Genomic DNA, 20294 nt, shown 5'->3' with positions numbered 1-20294 from the left:
GGTAGATTTTAAAGAAACTCTCAGTTAGTAATCATTAGATGTACGTCTACAACTGATTAACTTTTGGAATTGATCCAATTTAAGATGGCCTCCACAGCTAATCAACCTTGACCAGCACAAAAATGGCTCCAACTCAGTCAGTTTCACAGATGTTGAGCACAACATCTGGTGATATTCCATGAGATCTTCATTAACATTATTTTCAAAATTTGGCCAAAATAACAACTCATTACAAACGAGAGATATAATGATAAGATGATCTTGGTTTAAAAGGCAGCAGATGACATTAATTTTTTCTTAATAGGATGATAGATTTTTACCCTCACAATGAAATTATTTACTTGAGAACTAGCAAACTAGAAGCACGTTTTACAAATACTGTACAGTGTGTGTACATATTCTTTAGGACAAAAAAAGTGTGAACTGTAATGAAATGACATTTGAAGCTCTAAAGATTCTTACTTTTGACCTTTAAAATCAGGATTTTACAGTGAGAACGAAGGTGTTATGATTTAATGCAACACTTCTTCTCGCTTTTTACATCCTGCTGGTATTTATAGGCCTTAGCTAAGCCAGAAATTCAGAAAAAAAAATAAAAAAAAAGAACTGAATCAAAGGGATGTGTCTCACCTTGTGTCAGAATGTTGCCTCTCAGGATTTTTGTGGATTCGTCTTTTTGTTTTTTGTGCCTCCAGTTTGCCTTCAGAAGTTATTTACATACACCTGTCACATACCAGGCTGTTTGCAAATGGGGTTAAACTATGTTCTTTACATTTGTTCGAACAATTTTCTCAAGCTGAAGGGAAATGTAGGAGCAGCTTGAACAAAAACGTGAAGCATCTGACCCCATTCTCTGTGCCGAACGCAAACATGTCAAAGCAAATTCAAAGACAGTCTCAGGACATGCCATGGATTTAATCAAACATATGTTTTAAATTAACTGGAAATTCTATCTCTAGACATGAAGGATCTTTTGGATTTATCACTGATTAACTTTTGGAGTCAGCCTGATTCAAGACGGCCTTCACAGCTAAGTGATCTTGGCAAACAAAATGAAACTCAGCTAATTTTACAGATATTGATGTAAAATGTGGTGTGGTAGTAGCTGAGCATTGCCCCCAGTACATATACATGTTGCACATCATTTTGGCTTTAAATCTTGGACTCAACCATGTTTGCCTTATGTGATCACACAGGATGACGCAAATAACACAAGTTTGCACATAATGTTATTTTTAAGATTTATCAAACTGGCTACATTTCTCAACGTAAGATGATCTCAGTCTAAAACTCTGACATTTAAGGCAGCGGGTGATATGCATTCCTTCAAGAAAATTAAGGCCTGTAATTTTATTCCAAGTAATTTTTTCAGCAGTTTTGCTCAAAGGAGTAGACATACGTACAGAAAGATGTTCAGTTTTCTTCTAATATCTGATGAGTGCTCTGGCCAAAAGCATATTTGTGCAGTTTTTCTTTAAATCCATTCTTGTTTTGGTTTTTTTTTTCAACATTTTTCCTAACCACTCTGCTTTGGCTCTGCAGGCTCCTGTCAGATCGGCTGGGCGTATTACTGCACGGGGGCCGGTGCAGCCGCCGCCATGCTGCTGTGCACCTGGCTGTCTTGTTTCGCCGGGAAGAAGCAGAAGCAGTACCCCTACTGATTAGAGTACCGGAGAGACGGGGACAGACGGAGACCTCGGGTGGTACGACAGAAAGGAAGAGGACTCTGTGGACCAGGACACAGCACATCAGGCACCAAAGACGTCAAGTCATTCTGGTGCTCTGCACATGTTGGGACACTTCTCATCTGACAACTGCAGGGACTGTTTCATAATTCAGCACACACATGGCTCTGAAACGTCTGAAAGATGTTCTTAAATGAAAGATGTATGGACCAATCTTCTTTGTAAAGTTGTTGCGTTACTTCTTATTTTACAAAGAGTATTCTCTTTCTTTATTTTTTGTCGTCTTCTACAGCAGTGGTTCTCAAACTTTTGTTGCTCCCTCCTATGGAAAAGGAAAAAAATTACAGGACCCCATATCAGCTCAACAAGATATCTTTGATTTCAAGCAGCATTTTTGGCCATAGTTCTATCAACATTAATGTCACGTGATTGTTCAAGGTTGTATAGTGATGGCCGCCATTTTGAGGGACCTAAATCATGTAAGCAACACGAGCTCCTGTAATAGAAAATGCCTAAACATTGTTTCATTTACTCCTGTGACAACAGGCGTTTAACTAAAGATGAAAATGGTCAAGAGAGCCGTAGTTTCTACATACTTCAATTTGCCCAAACGCAGCCAGAGAGGAGGAAGCAATGAGCAAATGGCTACAGGATTTCGACCCTATTACTAAAGCTGCATCGGGCTCCATCACGTAATGTGAAATATATTTACGCCGGCAGAAATCTATTTGCACAGCGGCGCATATAAGGAGTAGATCCACCCTCCAGTTGCCTGACATTTTGGTCCATCTTCTCTGATCCTTCACAAAAACAAATCAGAGTGCAGCAGCATCTAAACATTATTTCCACTGGAAATTAAAATAAAATAAAAATTGGAGCAGTCATGGTCCCACCCCCCACAGTTTGAGAACCACTGTTCTACAGTCATTGTTGTTTATGTGATAGTGTGCCCTGTGATGAGCAGAAAAGTGATATTCCCTCATTGTTACCTGAAGTGTTTCCATTTCCTCTTTGTCTCTCATTCTTGCCTTAAAAACCAACCTGAAATGCAATAATCCTTGTAATGTAAAGCAGTTCATCACTGGCTGCCCGCCTCCTCAACTCAGACTTTTCAGATCCCATAAATATAAGCAGAGTTTATTTAACACATTCATAAGATATACAATGTGTACGGTAATGTATTTTATCATGTTATCACGTGTTTTGTATTCACTCTCAAATTATTCTTTGTCACGTTTTATTTGTTTTGTTTCTTTTGTAAATAAATGTTAATGAAATCCGGTTTTGAAGGTGTTTTTTTTTTTTTTTCAGCCTCGACAACATGCCCTGAAGGAAAATGGGCAGGCCTGCTCTCACATTCCTAAAAAGCTTTTCCCACGACTTCTTTATCTCAGGAGCATTCCCTCCATACGAGAGTTTTTTTTCCCCCTCTAATCAATAAAGACGATAAGGATGGCCAGCCTTGTGAATTTAACTTTTTTTCATGCTATCGATGAGGCAAATCCCATGTCCTCTAGTCAGCGTATTTACCTTTTGACCAGGTTTTTCAACTTCAAAGCCTCTGAGTTTTGCAGACAAAGCCTGAGATGTAATCATACCCTGGGAAATTGAGCGGCTCTGCATCTGACAGGCTACCAGCTTAATGTCAAGGGGTATCTCAGAGTTCGTCAACCTGCTCACGAAGTGTGAATAACAATAATGATAACCTCTTCGTAGCTGTTACCTCCGCTGTGTGTGTGTCATTAGAGATGGGAGCTGCACCCAGCCTTTCTCTTACTATTTTTAGCTCCTGCTGTGATTTTCCTCCTTTGATTAACAAACACCATACCCATGCCTGTGTACAAAGTCAGCTCATTTACAAGGCAGCTGCACTCAATGTATTTGGCCCTCATTAGCAGTTTCATTTTCTCACAATGCTCAGCACCAAACAGATAATGGAAACACACCGCCTTTCTCTCCATCCTCACTTGAGAAGTATTTTCTCTGTGCATGCTCTGATGTTTAATGTGTTAGCGTGGCTCCTCAGTGTTCTTGTCTCCTATCTCAGATCTGCTGTTGCCTACTGATATCAGCAGTGATCGTTACAGAGAGTCAACCTGATGTCTCATCAGCAGAGGAAGACATATTGGGGTCAAGTTGGAGCATTTCCCAGCTTTATGCCGGCAGCTGTACCTCAGACTGACAGAGCGCACAATTCAGTCTGAAAACCTGGCAGCTGATTGTTTTAAAACATGCAAAATGTGCGCTAAGTGGAAAGTTCAGCGGCTCTCATAAAGCAACATCAGAATTGTTGGAACTGATGCTATTTAGACTGACAAGTGCTCACACTCACTTTGTGCTCCATCTTCTAAGAACTGCACAAGGATCTGAGGTATAAACTAAAACTTTCTTGTAATTTAGAGTTTCAAATTCACAGAAATTGAGTATCTGATGGAGTCAAGAGGCAAAAAAGGTTGCAGAGCTGCATAAAAGTCAGACCAAAAACATAGCAAGCCTGAGCAGCTCCAAAAGGCTATGATAGAAATCTGTATTGAAAAGTTAGTTGAAGTGAAGCCAAATCAAGTTAACAAGAGATCTCAACTTCATTTTTAAAAGTACCAAACAAAATTTAATGTGTTTGTTGAGAAAGGTATCCATCCAGCCATTTTCTGCCTCTTATCTATGGTTGAACTGCAGACACATCAGGTCCAGGGCCCGACTGGAACGTCTTGCAACTGACCTTTTGATGAAAAGCAGTGGCTCTACTTTGGCTACACCCAGATAATGGAGCTCCTCACCTTATCTGTAAAGCTTGTTGCATTATCCACAAGAATCTAGAAAATTGTTTTCTCGAGGTGGCAAGAACAAGAACAAAGTTTGTTATATATATATATATATATATATATGCAGTTGGTCTTTCTGTATCTCTGTTAAACATAACCGTTCCCCCCCCAACACTCCCATCCCCTATACACACACACCTTCATGCACCAATTCACAAAAAAGTCCTGATAATTGAAGGTCATACAAACAGGCTGCTATTACAACAATGTGGTCTGCTTACTCTAATGCTAGATTCAGATTCAGTCTTGATTCAATAAAGTAAATTGTGCAATTAGGATTCTCACCTTGAGATATCCTTATTGTAGAGCAAATCTTTTCTGGCTCATGTAGGTATACCTAATATGCCATAGCAGGACAAAAAAAGAACAAGTTTGTTCTAACCAGAACATTTCAACTGTTTACTAGCAGTTGGCAAACATTACAGTGAATTACCACCAACAACAAATGGTAAGGAGTGTGGATCAGGGCAAATCTGTTTTTCATAAGACCATTTACTGCAAGATAAATTAACATAAACCATCTGATCTTTCCCTTAACATTTTTATGAGAATAAAAGTCACTTATTTCTTCTAGACTGTTAATCAACTTTTTTGTAATGTTTTGTTGTCATGTTTGCCCATTCTGTGTGATGTGTTCTTAAAGCACAGTATGACCCACAATACTTATTAACTTAATGGACACACTGCCCATGCTAAGATGTGCCAAAGTTTTAGCTAAAACATTTTGGGAAATACCTTATTAGTGCAGAAATTGTATTTTATGCCTGTCTAACTGCTAGCAAAATTTTCCCTGAAAATAAAAATACTGAGCTTCTGAAGGAAAAAAATAAAAGGGAAGCCTAAAAGAATATCTACAGCAGAATAACTATCCTGGTTGGTGGTGCAGGCAAGCAAGTTGTAGTAGGCAGGCCAATAAATATCTAAAATGCAGGACCAAAAATAAAAATAAAATCCAAAGGCAGAAACAGACCATAACAGAAGCTAACAGTGAAGATCTGTTGACAACAACATGAGGGTGTAAGTATTGGGTAGGTTGATGGAAATTGTGCAGCTGAGATGATTACAGACGGCTGACAGGTGAGAGGAGTAAAGCAGCAAGAGGGAGATGGGGGAGGCTAGGGTAATGGGAAGGGCAAAACAAAAAACACACGTGCAAAGAAAGTTCTGTAACTGGCAGAAAATAAAACCTACAGAATTCACTGAAGCATCACCAAGAAGTAAAAAAAGAATACCAAATAAAACTAAACATGCCAGACCATAAAAAAAGATTATCAAACAGGCTGAAAAAAAGAAACTAATAAGTTCAAACAGGAACATTTAATTTATCAAACACAAAAACCCCTAAACTCTGACAGGAACAGCTTCTGGAAATCAGGTCCTTTAAAAATAGAAATAAAATCCAGATACATGACCTTAGAGATGCATCAACCCTTAGCCAGTTTATTGACTACATGCCACATTTTTGGCTAAAAGATCTTTGGGAATCATTTTGTTGGTGGAAAAAAGTATTTCATGCCTGTCAGACTGTGTTATTGGTGACACGTTTTATATCTAACTGAAGGGACGAGGAGAAATTGTGTTTTTGTGAGTCATGATAAATAAAAAAATGTTCTTTACTTGTACAGGTTTATCCCTTGAGATTTACTGATTTTTATGTTGGACTGATTCATAAGCTTATGTTAAATGGTTTTAAAAAAAAACAGCAACAACAAAAGGATTTTTGAACAAAGTCAGGTACAAGGAAAGGACTGCAAATGACCACAAAAAACCTTTGAAAGACATTCAAAAACAATTATATTTTTCTTGCTTGAAGCAATAAATAGAAACGAGGGGCAGCTCAACCTCTTTGCTCAGCACAGGGTTCCCCAGTTTGGATGTTTTTTTTGTTTGTTTGTTCATTTACCTGTGATTTCCTAAGTTGCTCTGTATTGAGTGATGAATCATCTTTAGAGAGTTCATCTCTGGCAGCCAGATAAACACATCCACATCAATTATTTCTAATTAATATTTTTCCCCTGATGGTACCCAGGCGAGGTAATTGCTGCCCTGAAGTCCAGCTCTGCTTAAAAAGAGATTTTGTGGCAAACACTGCATAATATATTGCTGCAGGAAAGCAAGAGCTGGAACAGTGAGAGACTGATCTGTGACTTTCAGCAACCATTCACGGACTTATCCAGTCATTCCTAAATGACCTGGAATAAAGTGGATTGTTACTGAACTGTACTGCAATGGACTGTTTTGTAACCAGCTTGCCAATTTCTGTCAGTTGTGCTGAAATTCATTTCAGCTCAGTTTCATTCATTTTTCTATTGCATCTTTTAAAGAAAACAGTTATCTCAGGCTTCTGCACAGAAAAAGCAAACAAGTCCAAATCAAATCAAATTAAATGCATTCTATTCTCTTTCACTCCGGTTTAATTATAATGCAGTTCAGTTCAGTGCAGTCAGAATCATGTTACATCATATTAGTCTTTACTTAAGGTAATTTAAAAACACTAAAAATATAGACAGATTGCATCAAAGTCACAGTCTCCATTCTCCAACCTTAAGGATGCACAGGATGGAGAAACAATTTAGAGGAAGAAGTTCACTTTAATGGGAAAAGAACTCCAGCAGAACCAGATTTCAGGAAGGCAGCCATCTGCCTCTGTGAGAAAACAGAAAAGGGTTGGCTTTTTGCTGTGATCTGGTAATTTCTAAATAAAACTGAATCAAACTGAACATCCCTTGGAAAGATGTTTCATGCAAAGTATAAAAATATACAGGCTCAGTGTAATTATTCCAAAATCTTTGAATTTACTCAATGTATTTAAACTTGTGTTTTTATTGATTTTTGAAAAACATCACTAGTTTCAGTGAGTAAAAACTGCAAAACAAAATCAACATCCTTAACTTTTTGGAATTTTGAAAGTCACTTTGTTCTTGTTAACCATTCAATCTTTTAAATGTGAATGTTGGAAACCATGAAAAATGCCTCTGATTGTGTCCCAGTAGGACTCCCAGTTTGGAAAGTATTAAAATAAAACCCCCACACACGTCCTTTTCACAATTTATTTCTAAACTTCAGCACAACTCGGTTCTCTGCTTAAACGAGCTGCCAATCAGCTGCATTTTGTGCTTTCAGAGATCTGACACGCGCCGTGTTTAAAAGGATGGGGAAGTAAAGGGAATTCATGATAACATGCAGCAGACAAACCAAATCAGCAGAGAGGATCAGAGACTGTTTCTCAAAGCTCACACACCGACAGAGACGGATTACAGCTCAAGGTTCACTGGTCCCTCCAAACACCCCCACCTCTGGGATGCATGGGCTGCGGTTAGCAGAGCCTCGGAATTAGTAGTTTGTTTGAAGTTAGACATAAAGATAAAGATAAATGGGCACACTGGCAAACAATATTTGAGCAAGAAAAGATTATTGGGTTTTGATGGTGATAATGTTTAACTTTTAAAGACAACGTACACATTCACTCACCAGGTGGAGGTTATAATTTGTTTTTAGATGAGTCCCATCACAGGCATGGATGATTCAAAACAGAGTTTTAAATCTCAAAAAATCTATTTTCTTAAGTGTAAGTCTAGTCCAGTGGTGGGCAGTCCTGGTCCTGGAGGGCCACTATCCTGCATGTTTTACTTGTTCCTCTGCTCCAACACACCTGATTTGAATCAATGGCTGATTATCAGGCTTCTGCAGAACACAAAGAGGTCATTTAACCACTGAATCAAGTGTTGGAGCAAAGAAAGAAGTAAAACATGCAGGCCTTCATTTGGTCAGCCATTAGCCTAGCATGGATTAAGACTTTTGCACTTTGCTTCATGCTCTATGAACAATATCAGGGCTGATCTCTTTCCCTTTCAGGGACTCAGCAGAGTAGTTGCCAGGTGTCCAGGTAGAGTTGGTGTAGTTGAAACAAGCTGTAAGTCAACTGACTTCAGTAAATGCTTTGAAACATTTCATTGGAGTGTTGGTTTTCAGCGATAAACACTCTGCTATTCACATCTTCAATTTTAAGTTAGCAGCCTGTGATTAAAATGATTATTTTTTGACATATTACTGAGCACTCCTTGTTGGACATGAAATTATCTAATTCAGTGTTTGTTTTTGTAAAATAAGCCAAAGTTATTTAAATTAGTAAATTTGTGTTTCTGAGTCTGTATTTCAGTTTCTCAGAGTTTTGGATAAACGTCAGAAGCTTACAAGCTGCTTCCTGGAGAGGTGCCTAGAGATGCTCTCCTCTAACACTCTCACACACACACACACTCACACACAGGTGTTTCCAATTCTAGCTGATTACGCCTCTGCACAGGTTCACAGTTACTGGAGCGATGCTGCTCATTACATCAGGTCACTGGAGTCCGGACCAGGCCGCCAGGCATTTTGACTTACAGCAGCAGAAGCTCAGGGGATCACAAAAACATTAGCCACGGCCCAGTTCCATTCAAGTGGCCTAGTAAACCATGACAGGGCAACAGCAGGCCAATATAAATAAAAACAGAACCAGGAAAATAAAACACTCTTGCAGCTCCTGTTTTTCGATGTCTGTAGGTGGAAAAAGAAATGTTTTGTCCTAAGCTAGAATGAAGGAGGCATGATGTCACATCGTTTTTATCCTTTTAACACAATTAAAAAAATAAAAATAAAAATTACAATTCTGTTTGTATGCAGTTTAACTTCAAGGTTTATAGTCACACGGAGCAGAGCTGCTCTTAGCTTGAATGTAATATCTAAAGTCTGAAGCACAGACAAAAACTCCAGCCCTCCCACGTGAAATTATGGGAAAATCTTTTCTGTCTCTTATATCTTTAATTAGCTACTGCTGCACAAACCACAAGCAGACCTGAGCTGTTTCTTTATGTAAACTCAAAAATAAAGTATTTCTTTTATGGACCAAATGATTTTAAGAGAAAAAGTCAAGACACAGAATATCAACAAGGCAAATAACGGGCAACACTGCAGCAACCTTTTATAAAACAGCATGGAAGAGGTTTTATATAAATACGCAAAAATAAGTTCCAGCTACAAAGTTTGCTTTGTTCTTAATTCAAAAAGACGAAAATTGCAGACCCATTTTCTTGTTTTGTGAAAAATATTAGGTTGTCTGGTAGAATTTACCTCCATAAATAGCTTTCAGTGCGTGGACCTCAAGATGAAGGTGAAATACAGAATAATTCAACAAAACAAGAACCCTGCAGCCGTGCTCTGCAAAGCAATGGGGATATTTTACAAACCACTGTGACTCAGAGTTACACAGAGTAAAGTCCTTTAGTAAAACTAGTAGTGCTGTATTTACTTTAAAACTGTAAATAAAATCTGAAGCAAACTAAACAGAAATCCACCAGAAACTATTAGGTTGAAAACTAGTGGTTAACTGACACAGGCTTCAACAAATTTAAACTCTTTCCAGTGATTTGAGCTCGTGCTTTATTGGAAATAAGAAAAATAAGACATCTGAAAATCATTGATTCATTAAAGAATAATGCTATAATATAAAGAATAATAATATAATCCTGTTTTATGGCCATCTGAACATCAGGGCCCTTTGGAAAGTCTCTTCTTAGGCAGGAATTTCACACAGGTTTAATGTTTGTGTCCAACAGTCAGATATATCATCATGAGTTAACCTGTAAGGTCATTTACATACAAGCCTTTAACCCACCTGTAGAGGCAGTGAGCACACACAGGTTCAGTCCTGCAGAACAGTTATGGTTCAGGTGTGCCGCATACGAGGACTTGAGCTCACGTTTCTCCTGTCAGTCCTGTTCAGATCATGAAACATTAAATACAGCTACGTTCTTCCTCCTCATCCTCATCCACAAAGCTGTCCAAAAGAAGACAGCAGTGTTATAAAGTTCATGAGTCTTTCAAAGTATTGTTTGTACATAAAATGCTGTGCAAAACCCACCAGATTATTATCTTCTTAAATTAAGATAAATACTTATTTTTTTCTTTTTAACTAATTTGGTCATTTAGATAATGAACAATTAAAGAGAGTTTATTGTTCTTAGACTGCCTGACTGTCAGTTGGTACCATTTTTATTTTTAATATGAAGATATTATTCAAAGATTGATCCTTACATTTAATGTTTGTAGAAGTTAGTTATGGTCCCAACAAAAATGAACTCCTGAGAAAAAGAGTTAAAGCTCAATACAAATCCATCTCTAAAGAGCCTGAAAGAGACAGATTGTGCACATATAAACCCTCCTGTATCTACATGCTTCTCTCACATTGTCAGATATTAATATTCATGAGCTCACCGTCAGGAGAACACAGAGAAACAATGGCATGACTGCCAGGGCTGCAGGGAGAAAGCCTCTGCTCGCTGGTGAATTGTGGTTCGGGCATGTTTGTCTGCGCCTGAGCCAGGACGGCTCGCCATCATTGATAGAGAATTTAATTCAGAATTATTCCAGAGAATTCCAGAGGAAAATGCCAGGGCATCTGTTCACAAACTCCCCCAAGCACTCAAGTCATTTTACCAAAGAAAGATTAAAGACGGGGGAAGTTTTTAAATAGTTGAGTCAAAGTCCTGAGACCTTAAACCAGCAGGATTATTGGGGAGGGATTTGAAGCCTGCTGGTCATGTGAGGAAATTCATCAATGTCTCAGAACTTAAAGTGTTTAAAAGAAGAGGCTGAAATTCATCCAGGTTCATATGCAGGACTGATCAGCTAGTAATCCTAGAAGGAATACATATCGCCTGCTGTATTTCATGACAGAGTTTCAAACTATTATTAACATGTTGAAGAACTTGTAGCTGTTTTAGTCAAACCTTAAAACCAACATGACGAACAAACTCATGCAAGATGCCACAGTCAGAGTGTGTGCTGAGAATGACTCTCAGCTACTACTTCGTTACATTGTAGCTCAATCTATACCTGTAAAACTGGCTGAGTTAGAGCTGTTTTTGTGTTTGATTGGGTCAATTAGCTGTGGCGGCCATCTTGAAATTGTTTCACTCCAAAAGTTAATTAGTTATAAATGTATATCTATTTATTAAATTTGTTCAGTGGTTTAAGAAATATTTTTGCTAAAGTTACAGACAAACAAATGTGGGCCTTTTTGCGTTTGATTTATTTATTATTCTTTATTTAACCAGGTGAATCCCATTGAGATCACAGATCTCTTTTTTAAGGGAGGCCTTGGCCTGAAGGCAGCCAAACATGCATGTTTTTGGACTGTAGGAAGAAACCAGAGTGCCAGGACAGAACCACACAAAGACCCCAGGTCCAACCCAGGACCGTCTTGTTGTGAAGCAACAGTGCTGACCACTAAGCCGTCATACTACCATCTCGGGATAAATAGCTCCAAGGTGCAGCGATACTTCAGGTTGGTCAGACTTACTCAAAACGCTTTCTAATCCCAGAGTTTGAGGAGATCAGAAAAACTGTAAGCATAACTTTGAGATGAAGATTGTGTAAGTGCACGCCCTGTATTATTCAGGATGCTGTGCAAAGATCAGAGACAGCAGCTGGTTCAGGAACAAATCCTTTAACCCCATATCAAACCTGCAGGAAGGGGGAGAGACCAAACAATCAGGTTATCAGTAATCTCATCCAGAATTTCTCACAGCAGATGTTCTTTCTCTATAAAATAAATAAATAAATAAATAAATAAATAAATAAATAAATAAATAAATAAATAAATAAATAAATACATGTAACCTCTCAACTTATTTCTGACTCACTGACACTGGTTCTTGTCCATTCTGACGATTTTGTTCATTTTTCTTTCTCAGTACATTTTNATCACTGACCATCGATTCACTTCTCCTGTGGAAGTTTGATCAGTTCAGATTTTTGTTTTTTTGTTGTTTTTGTGGTGGAGTGGCTCCAAATTTCAGACACAGCTGACTGGAAACAGGAAGTGTTTGCTCGAAACAGGCTACACACCGGTGGACACGGAGCTGTTTATGACCGATAAGATGCTGGGATTCACTTTATCGAAGCCCACCTGGATGGAGAAGCGCAACTGGAACAACAGTTTGGGATTGATTAAAATATGTTATCTTGTAAAAAATAAAAGCTGTATGAAATAGTGATCCATGATTTGCAGGCAGTTGTTAAAGAATAAAAAAAGACAGCGTGTTTCTCCTGGGTGATTTCTGTTTTGCAGCGTGTTGATAACAGAGTTCATTACAGCAAACTGAGGCTCCGTTTTGTAACAGTTTTTAGATAGCGCCCCAGAAAACGCTGGTCTTGCATCTTCCCCACATTAATCTCATATTACAGTCCGTTACAGGGTCCGTGAATATTATCACTCCTAATTGTCTTTTGTGTTCAGACTCTATGTTCTCTAAGTAGAAACAAGGTTGTGAAATCGAATTTTTTAAACAGTTCAGCGAAATGCTGTTCAGTATTTAATGGAAACTGCCAAGTTAACACACTTTAAAAAGCTCACAATGGAGAGTGCCTGGAGATATAGATTGTGAGATCTGCACGTTAATGGTGCTGAATATTTAGTCTTTCGGAGCGGTAAAGCTGCTGTGACCAGGTTTCACTCGTGTTTGGACGCACGGCTGCGGCTCAGATTCGAAGGAGACGCCAGCTTGAGTCTTACAGCAGACATCTGTCAGGGAAATACCAAAGACGAGACCTGTTCTTTTCCTTCCAACATTCTTCTTTTGGATGCAATTCAGAAAACAAGATGGAGTTAAGTGTGAAAATAAGAAGAGGCAAAGAGGCAGGTTGAGGTTAGCTTGTTTGTTTCATCCTGAGAAAATTTATGTCTTTGATGCAGTAGCTTAAAAAAAGACGCTCAAGTTTATTTTATCACAGATGTCCAAAAAGGGAAGCCAAATTTGCACAGAAAAATATACTTGGTAATGTATTTATCTTTATGGTCCAGCATTATATGAACACAAATAAATTGGTTTGTACTCTTTTCACAGATAGACGGACGGACGGCCATTACCAAAAACATCACCTCCTCGGCAGAGGTAAAAAATAAATAAAATAATGAAACTGGCCTTGACAAAAGACTACAATTTTGTCTCATCTGTCCAAATGTCATTCAGAAGCTTTGTAACTTGTCAATATTCATTTCAACAAATTCCAGTCTTGCTGTTTCCCTTCACCTCGGAGGTGATGTTTGTAGTAATTTTGGTTTGTTTGTTTGTCTGTTCTTAAGATTAATCTTAAAAAAAAAAACTAATTAATAGATTTTGAATAAATTTTCAGGAAACAGGGTTGGTACAAGAAACAACTGATTTAATTTTGGTGGTGATCCGGATCATGACTCAGATTGGACTATTTTCTATGACCTTGGCGAAGGTTTGAGCTCTCTGAGTGCTTCTAGTTTACAATCTGCTTTCAACAGTGGTTTCCTCCTCAGTCATTTTCCATTAAGTCCACTTTGGCTCAAACAGTGACTGATGATGCGATCTAACACTGATGAACCTTGACCTTGGAGTTCACCTCTAATCTTTATGGAAATCATTCTGGGCTCTTTGGTTACCGTTTGTATTATCCGTCTCTTCAACTTGTCATCAGTTTTTCTCTTGCGGCCATGTCCAGGGAGGTTGTCTCCAGTCCTGTAGACCTTAGACTTCTGAATAATCTGTGCAGCTGTAGGCACAGGAGCATCCAGCTGCATGGAGATGGTCTCATAGCCTTTACCTTGAACATGCTCGTCAATAATTTCCTCTCTAAGCTCCTGAGACAACTCATATCCCGTCTCTTCAGTCCTTCATGGAGACAAAGGAAACAGCCATGCACACTCACAGTGTTTGTGGGAGGAAATAGGCATACTTAAATTAGAAACACATATATGCGGGAAGAACATGCAAAGTCCACAGAGACGAGCCCCAAGCAAGATTTGAACCTGCAACCTTCGTGCTGTGAAGAAGGTCTCTGGTGGTTATGCTGTCAAGCAGCCCAGAGGAGGTATTTCCTCCCTGAATTTTAAACACTTTAAGACAAGAAAATCACAAAGTTTTCTTTATTAAATTATAAGATTCAGATAACATTTCTACTACCACTACAACTACTACTATCAGAATGAGCAGCAGGAGAAGAAGAAAAAAAGAAAAGAAGGTAAAATATCGTTTTACTTCTGATCAAAGGCCCAAACTAATCGTCCACTTGCACAAACGTGCACTAACGTGCACTAACCCAACAAGCTGTAGAAACATTTAAATTCAGCTTCCTGGAGAAAATGCACAAATGTATATGAAACAACAATGTAAACAGAACATCTATGATTCAAACCATTTCTATGAAGGAGCCACGCTTTAGCTTTTACATTTTTATCATAGTTTTTTTTTTAGAAAGTAAGCTTCGTATACTGTATGTTTTTCCTGTAGCTCAGTGTAAAACCTTTAAAGTATAAATCGATAAACAACAGCAGGGACAATGAGCCGAGAAGGGTCCCATATCCGAGATAATTATCTGAGGATCAGCATCATAGTCCGTGTGTAAGGATAGTAATAAAATCTTCATAAGGCTCAAATGAACCTTAAAATTTAGTTCAACTCTGAATCATCACACAAAGTGATCCACTGCACAAAAAATAAATAAATAAATGAAATATAAGCAGCTCTGGTTACGTAATACTGTGGAATATTCTCAAACTGATTCCAACCATTTCATTTCACTTTTATTCATTTATTCAGCTTGAACTGAAGATGTGGACAGTAATTTGGAGCATGTTCAGAGATTCCTCCACAAAGTGAACATAAAACGACCTCGCTCCTCATAACTTCCTGTTTTTATGATCTAATTTCTTGTGAAGCCTAAATTTAAAGTAATATGTTCAATGTGATAAAAAGCATCACTTGAGTAGTTACGGTTTATTGCAACAATATCTAACAGAGCCACACACAAATGTGTGTTCAAGCTCTTAATATTACAGATTTCTCTTGTATTTAATATGTGTGTTCACATTTAGAGACAATAGATTTCCAGCTGTTCTAATTTGATGCCTTTCAGTATAATTAGTTTAGAAATTACATTGGCAGGATTTTTTATTTGTGTTATGCTTTTATTGTAAGAACAAAAAAATTAAAACAACTAGAAGCATGATCAATTTAATGGCACCAGGAGTTAAAGTACACAAAAACAAATTCATTTGGAGCTATCAAACTGCAATAACTTTTTATGGATCGTGTCTTGTAGATATAACCGTGCCTTTATATCTGACTGAATTTAACAAGCTTATACACAATAAAATCTGATGGGTTAACAAAAAAAAAAAACAACAACAGGCTGGAGTAGTTTGAACTCAGCAGAGTTTGGTCATCTGTTGGAACCAGCATAATGGGTTAAGTTGGACTGAAATGAGTAATTTGTTGAATTAGAGCAACTAAAGAGTTGGATTATTAGATAATTCCAATTGGATTGGATTGGATTGGATTGGATTGGTGCTAGCTTGTTGGATCTAACAGCTAATAGCATCAACTAGCACCAACTATTGCTTTTTTATAGGAACTCAAACTGACTAAAGCAAACTAAAATTATTAACAAAGCCAACCAGGTTAAATATATTTTTACGAGTAGTTTTTAACCATCTGACCATTACTTTTGACATTATAAAGCAGAGGTCCAGTCAGGATCAATGTGGTCAACTTCTGGCCTAAAAATGCCACCTGTAAGGAATGATGCAGCTCATCTTCGATCCAACCACTTGGTTACACTTTTTGACCCAATATTTAGTCACCCAGCAGTTTCAGCCCAGCAACTGAGTTACCAAAACAACCCAGCAGTTTTAGAGTGTATCGTGCAGCTTGCCTAAATCCTACTCCGGAATATTCTGATCTCATTTATTTTAAATTTTTATTGCTCCACAGCTGTTCGCAGCTCAAACAAGACAAATTGTTTGGCATTTAGAGGCTCTCTGAGAACCAGAACACAGCAAGAGCAGTGCTGGTTCTTATAAAACATCTTTACTGCACCTATTATATGTCAGAAGCAAACCAGAGGGATAATCTTCATCTAAAACAAAAAAAAACAAACACATGTGCAGTTTTGAATATTATTTAAACAAGTTTTACTTTAACTGTTAGGTATTTTTATTTGTCTTTGTGCATATTTTCTTCTTTATTCTGAGTTTAAATAATTCCAGATGCAAACTTTATCAACTCTCCACCCATTTCTCTGGCGTCTCTCAACTAAAACTTTTTTCTGTCCGTCCTCAGACCTAATGAGACATCTTCTGACATGACGAAAAGCTCAAAATGTCCAGCACATTTCCCCGAACAGCTTGTGCAACATAATCCAGATGCTGTGAACAAACTGCTCCGCCGTGCCTTATTACTGTCTTTATTTCCCTGCTGCGGCCGGTCATTTGCTCATAGGTGGAACCAGGGCAGAGCCAAGGAGAGAAAATAAATAAATATAGGAAGGTAATGAGGTAAATGTTGCAAACTGGACTCAGTATGCCATTCTGGCTGTGCTGCACTTTGCTGCTCAAAGAATTCTCCTCAACACTTATGGAGCATATTTAAACTCTTTGTATGAATTTAGATCCAAAAACAGGTGCTACTGAAATCAATTATCAAACCATAATTTACTAATCTTTTAACGTATGTGGCAATTTTTCATGTTTTTCAGATCAATTAAGGATTATTTTAGATCAGAGTATGCTTCGTATGCGTAGAATGTTATGTTTTCTTCCACTTTTTGTTTTTTGTTTTGAATAACAAAGCCAGAATAATAAAGTATAATTGTTATAAATAACAATGAATTACAAACGTAATCATCCGTCTTGGCAACAATTTGGAATTTAATTGGATTCTTAATTTGATTAAAAACAACAATTCTCAAAAAAACTCTCCAAATTAATAAAATTAAATGGGGTTTTGTTAGCAAGGGTCAAATGGCCTAAACTTGTCAAATCATTTATACCTGTTGTAGCGGCCCCAAGAATCAACACCAGGGAAACAAAAACAAGCAAAACTCATCATGAAGACCAAGGAACTCTCCACACAGCTCAGAGACAAAGTTGTGGAGAAGGACAGATCAGGGGTGGGTTATAAAAAATAAAAAGAACAATGATGCCAACACAACAAACCTGCCAACAGAGGATCGTCCACCAACGTTTTCAGAAGGAGGGCATTAATCAGAGACACCAGGAGGCCAAAGATAACCCTGATGGAGCAGCTCTTCTCCAGAGACAGGAGGATCTGTCCATTGGACCACTAGAAGAAAAAAAAACTAATTTCTTCCCCAAACATGTGGAAGAAGGTGCTGCAGTCAGATGAAGCCAAACATCAGAGACAACACTGAACCTGAGGCAAATCTACCAGATCTCATCCTGCTGAGAACATCATCCCCACGGAGACGCATGGATGTCCACCTTCCAGCAGGACAACGAGTCTAAACACTCTGCTGAAGCAGTTTAAGGAGAACCTGTTAAATATCCTGGAATGACCCAGACAAAGCTCAAAACTCAATCCAAACAAGAATCTCTGGTTTGATTTAAAGACTGTTGGACACAAGCAGCACCCGTCCAACCTGAAGGAGCTGGTGGACAAAATGGACAAAACGTCCAGAGGTTAGATGGACCAAGAACCCGGAGATGGACCTGAGGAGACTTGATGCTGGAACTACTGCAAAGGGTGGTGACAATGAATGCAGCATTTTTCTGTTTTATATTTTTTTATAATTATTTAAATCATGTTTATCCCCATTTAACTTCTTTAATCTGAAACATTTTTTTCTCAAATTATTACTTGTAAACAAATTTGAAATCCAATTAAATTCCATGCTGTAACGCAACAAAATGGAAAGATTAGCCTAAAGGGATTAATGTTTTTGCAACCCTCTCCATTCAGTTACTATGGAAAATGGAGACTTTGATATGATTCAGAATGAAAAGAAAAGAAAGAAGAAGACATTTAAATGAAACATCTCAATCTGATGATTTATATACCAGGTTTATCTTCTACAAAAAAGATCATTTGTTTTAAAGTATTTACCAGTTTATAAATTGTTTTACATCAGATTAATATTGGTTTTAATTTCTTGATGCAGAAATACCATAAATCTTTATAAAATAATAATTTTACTTTAAATAAGAGAAACTTCATTTTAATTTTTATTTTAGTCAGAGACATACATGTATATAAAAATGAACTGCTTTATGTTGCAACCCTTCATCAGCTGAATACTTGAGCTGTTTATTCTGAGGCCAAAATAAAGGTTAAAAAAACTAAAAGAGTTGGATTTCGATCCTGTAGCTGAAGACGTTTCGCTGTCCTGGATGGCGGAGAATCTACACCAGCACGTTTATTCTGAGGCAAGTCTTGCAAACTGAGCTATTTGGACTGAGTTTAGAGTTTCCACGAGGCCCTCTAGTGTCAGCAGAACACTTTTTATATTTTCATCTCTCCCTAATTTTGCAACCAGTCACACTGGCTCATGTCCAGAAGTCTCCATCTTTCTGAGCTAACATCAAGCTTTCCCATCTGTGTCCAATTAAAGGCCCTTACATTGATGCCACTGCATGGGAATCTGATCTTCACGGATTCACAGTGATTCTTAGTTCGCTGCAAAAGTGTCGAGGGGAACATTTTCAGCCAGTCCTTATTACATTTCTATCATGGCCATCTTTTTTATTTCTGTCATGATCCCTTGATCCTGCAGCCAGACACAGTCTGCCCACATCTTATGTGTTTGATTGGCAGTTCTGTCAGGAGAGAAGCATTTCCTTCCTCATTTTGAGATCAGTAACTAAGTACATCGCTAACAGTGAGCAGGGACCACTCAAGTGCTTATTGATTTACCTGGCAGCACATGAGGCCCACAGGCAATATGTTTGTACAGCCCCAGTGTTATAATTTTCAAAGAGTTAGTTTAGTTTGGGAAGTCTGAACTTTTATTTTTTAAATAGTCAGAATACAGTCTTCTGTAGGCAACAGATTGTAGGTGGAAAGGGACCCAGCAGAAAATGTCACATTAGAAAGGTAAAAATATGAAATGCATATTGCTGATTGCTGTTCATATCAGAGTTTTACTCTGTGATGGGTAGGGACAGAGTTACAGCCATGTTGGTCAAACCCTATAAATGACGTTATATCTGATCTCATTCAATATTCCAAGATGATGTGTGATCTCTTAGCGCTTAAAGTATGTGTTGAAGGTGACTCTCGGCTACTACCATAGCAAGTTTTAGCCTAATATTTATAAAACCCACTGAATTACAGCCATTTTTGTGTTGGCTGTGGCTGCCATCTTGAATTTGGTTGACTTCAAGAGTTAATGAGTTGCAGACGTATAGCCAATGATTATTTTTTGAAGGTTTTAATGAAATTTGTCCGATGGTACACGCTAACAGACAAACAGTGTTGACGCCAAAGATTTAAACAAAGTTGTTGCTCAAAGTGAAGCACTTCAAGTATGTGTTGGGGACGACTCTCAGCTACTACCACACAAAATGTTTGCTCAATTTCTGAAAAACTGGCTGGGTTATAGCCGATTTTGGGGTTTGCTAAGGTTGCTTGGCTGTTGTGGCCATCTTGAATGGGGCTGACTCCAACAGTTAATGAACTGAACATGTACATACTGTGATTATTATCTATGAGTTTCATTAAAATTGGTCGACTGCTTCATGAGACATAAGGCTAGAGACAAATAAACACACAAACAGGTAAAATATTATTGATAAAACTAGATATAGGAAAATACATGTGAAATGGATATGATTCAAAGATAACACCACCGTATGCACCTTCAACATGTAAAGTAAGTCATTATATTCCTGTCAAACAGGACAAACTGGAGTTAATGAAGCTGAAACTAGAAGTTGTGTTTTGGCGCCATCTTGCGGTCGATCCCGCGCACTACATCTGCGTCG

At 37.9% G+C, this 20294-nt stretch overlaps 1 protein-coding gene across 1 annotated transcript in view; it reads left to right on the top strand.

Annotated features, from left to right (window-relative positions):
• Positions 1-2967, top strand: part of lhfpl6 (LHFPL tetraspan subfamily member 6) — a 56995-nt gene extending 54028 nt beyond the window's left edge. The window contains exon 4 of the mRNA XM_017416263.3: positions 1543-2967. Within this exon, the coding sequence (XP_017271752.1) occupies positions 1543-1661 (119 nt within the window). The 3' untranslated portion in view covers positions 1662-2967. The remainder of the gene's footprint in view (positions 1-1542) is intronic.
• Positions 2968-20294: the final 17327 nt, after the last annotated feature.

This window comes from Kryptolebias marmoratus, linkage group LG2 (assembly GCF_001649575.2).
Source record: "Kryptolebias marmoratus isolate JLee-2015 linkage group LG2, ASM164957v2, whole genome shotgun sequence".
Taxonomy (NCBI): Eukaryota; Metazoa; Chordata; class Actinopteri; order Cyprinodontiformes; family Rivulidae; genus Kryptolebias; species Kryptolebias marmoratus.
The sequence above is the reverse complement of the archived record's forward strand: the minus strand, read 5'-3'. Positions and strand labels throughout refer to the sequence as shown.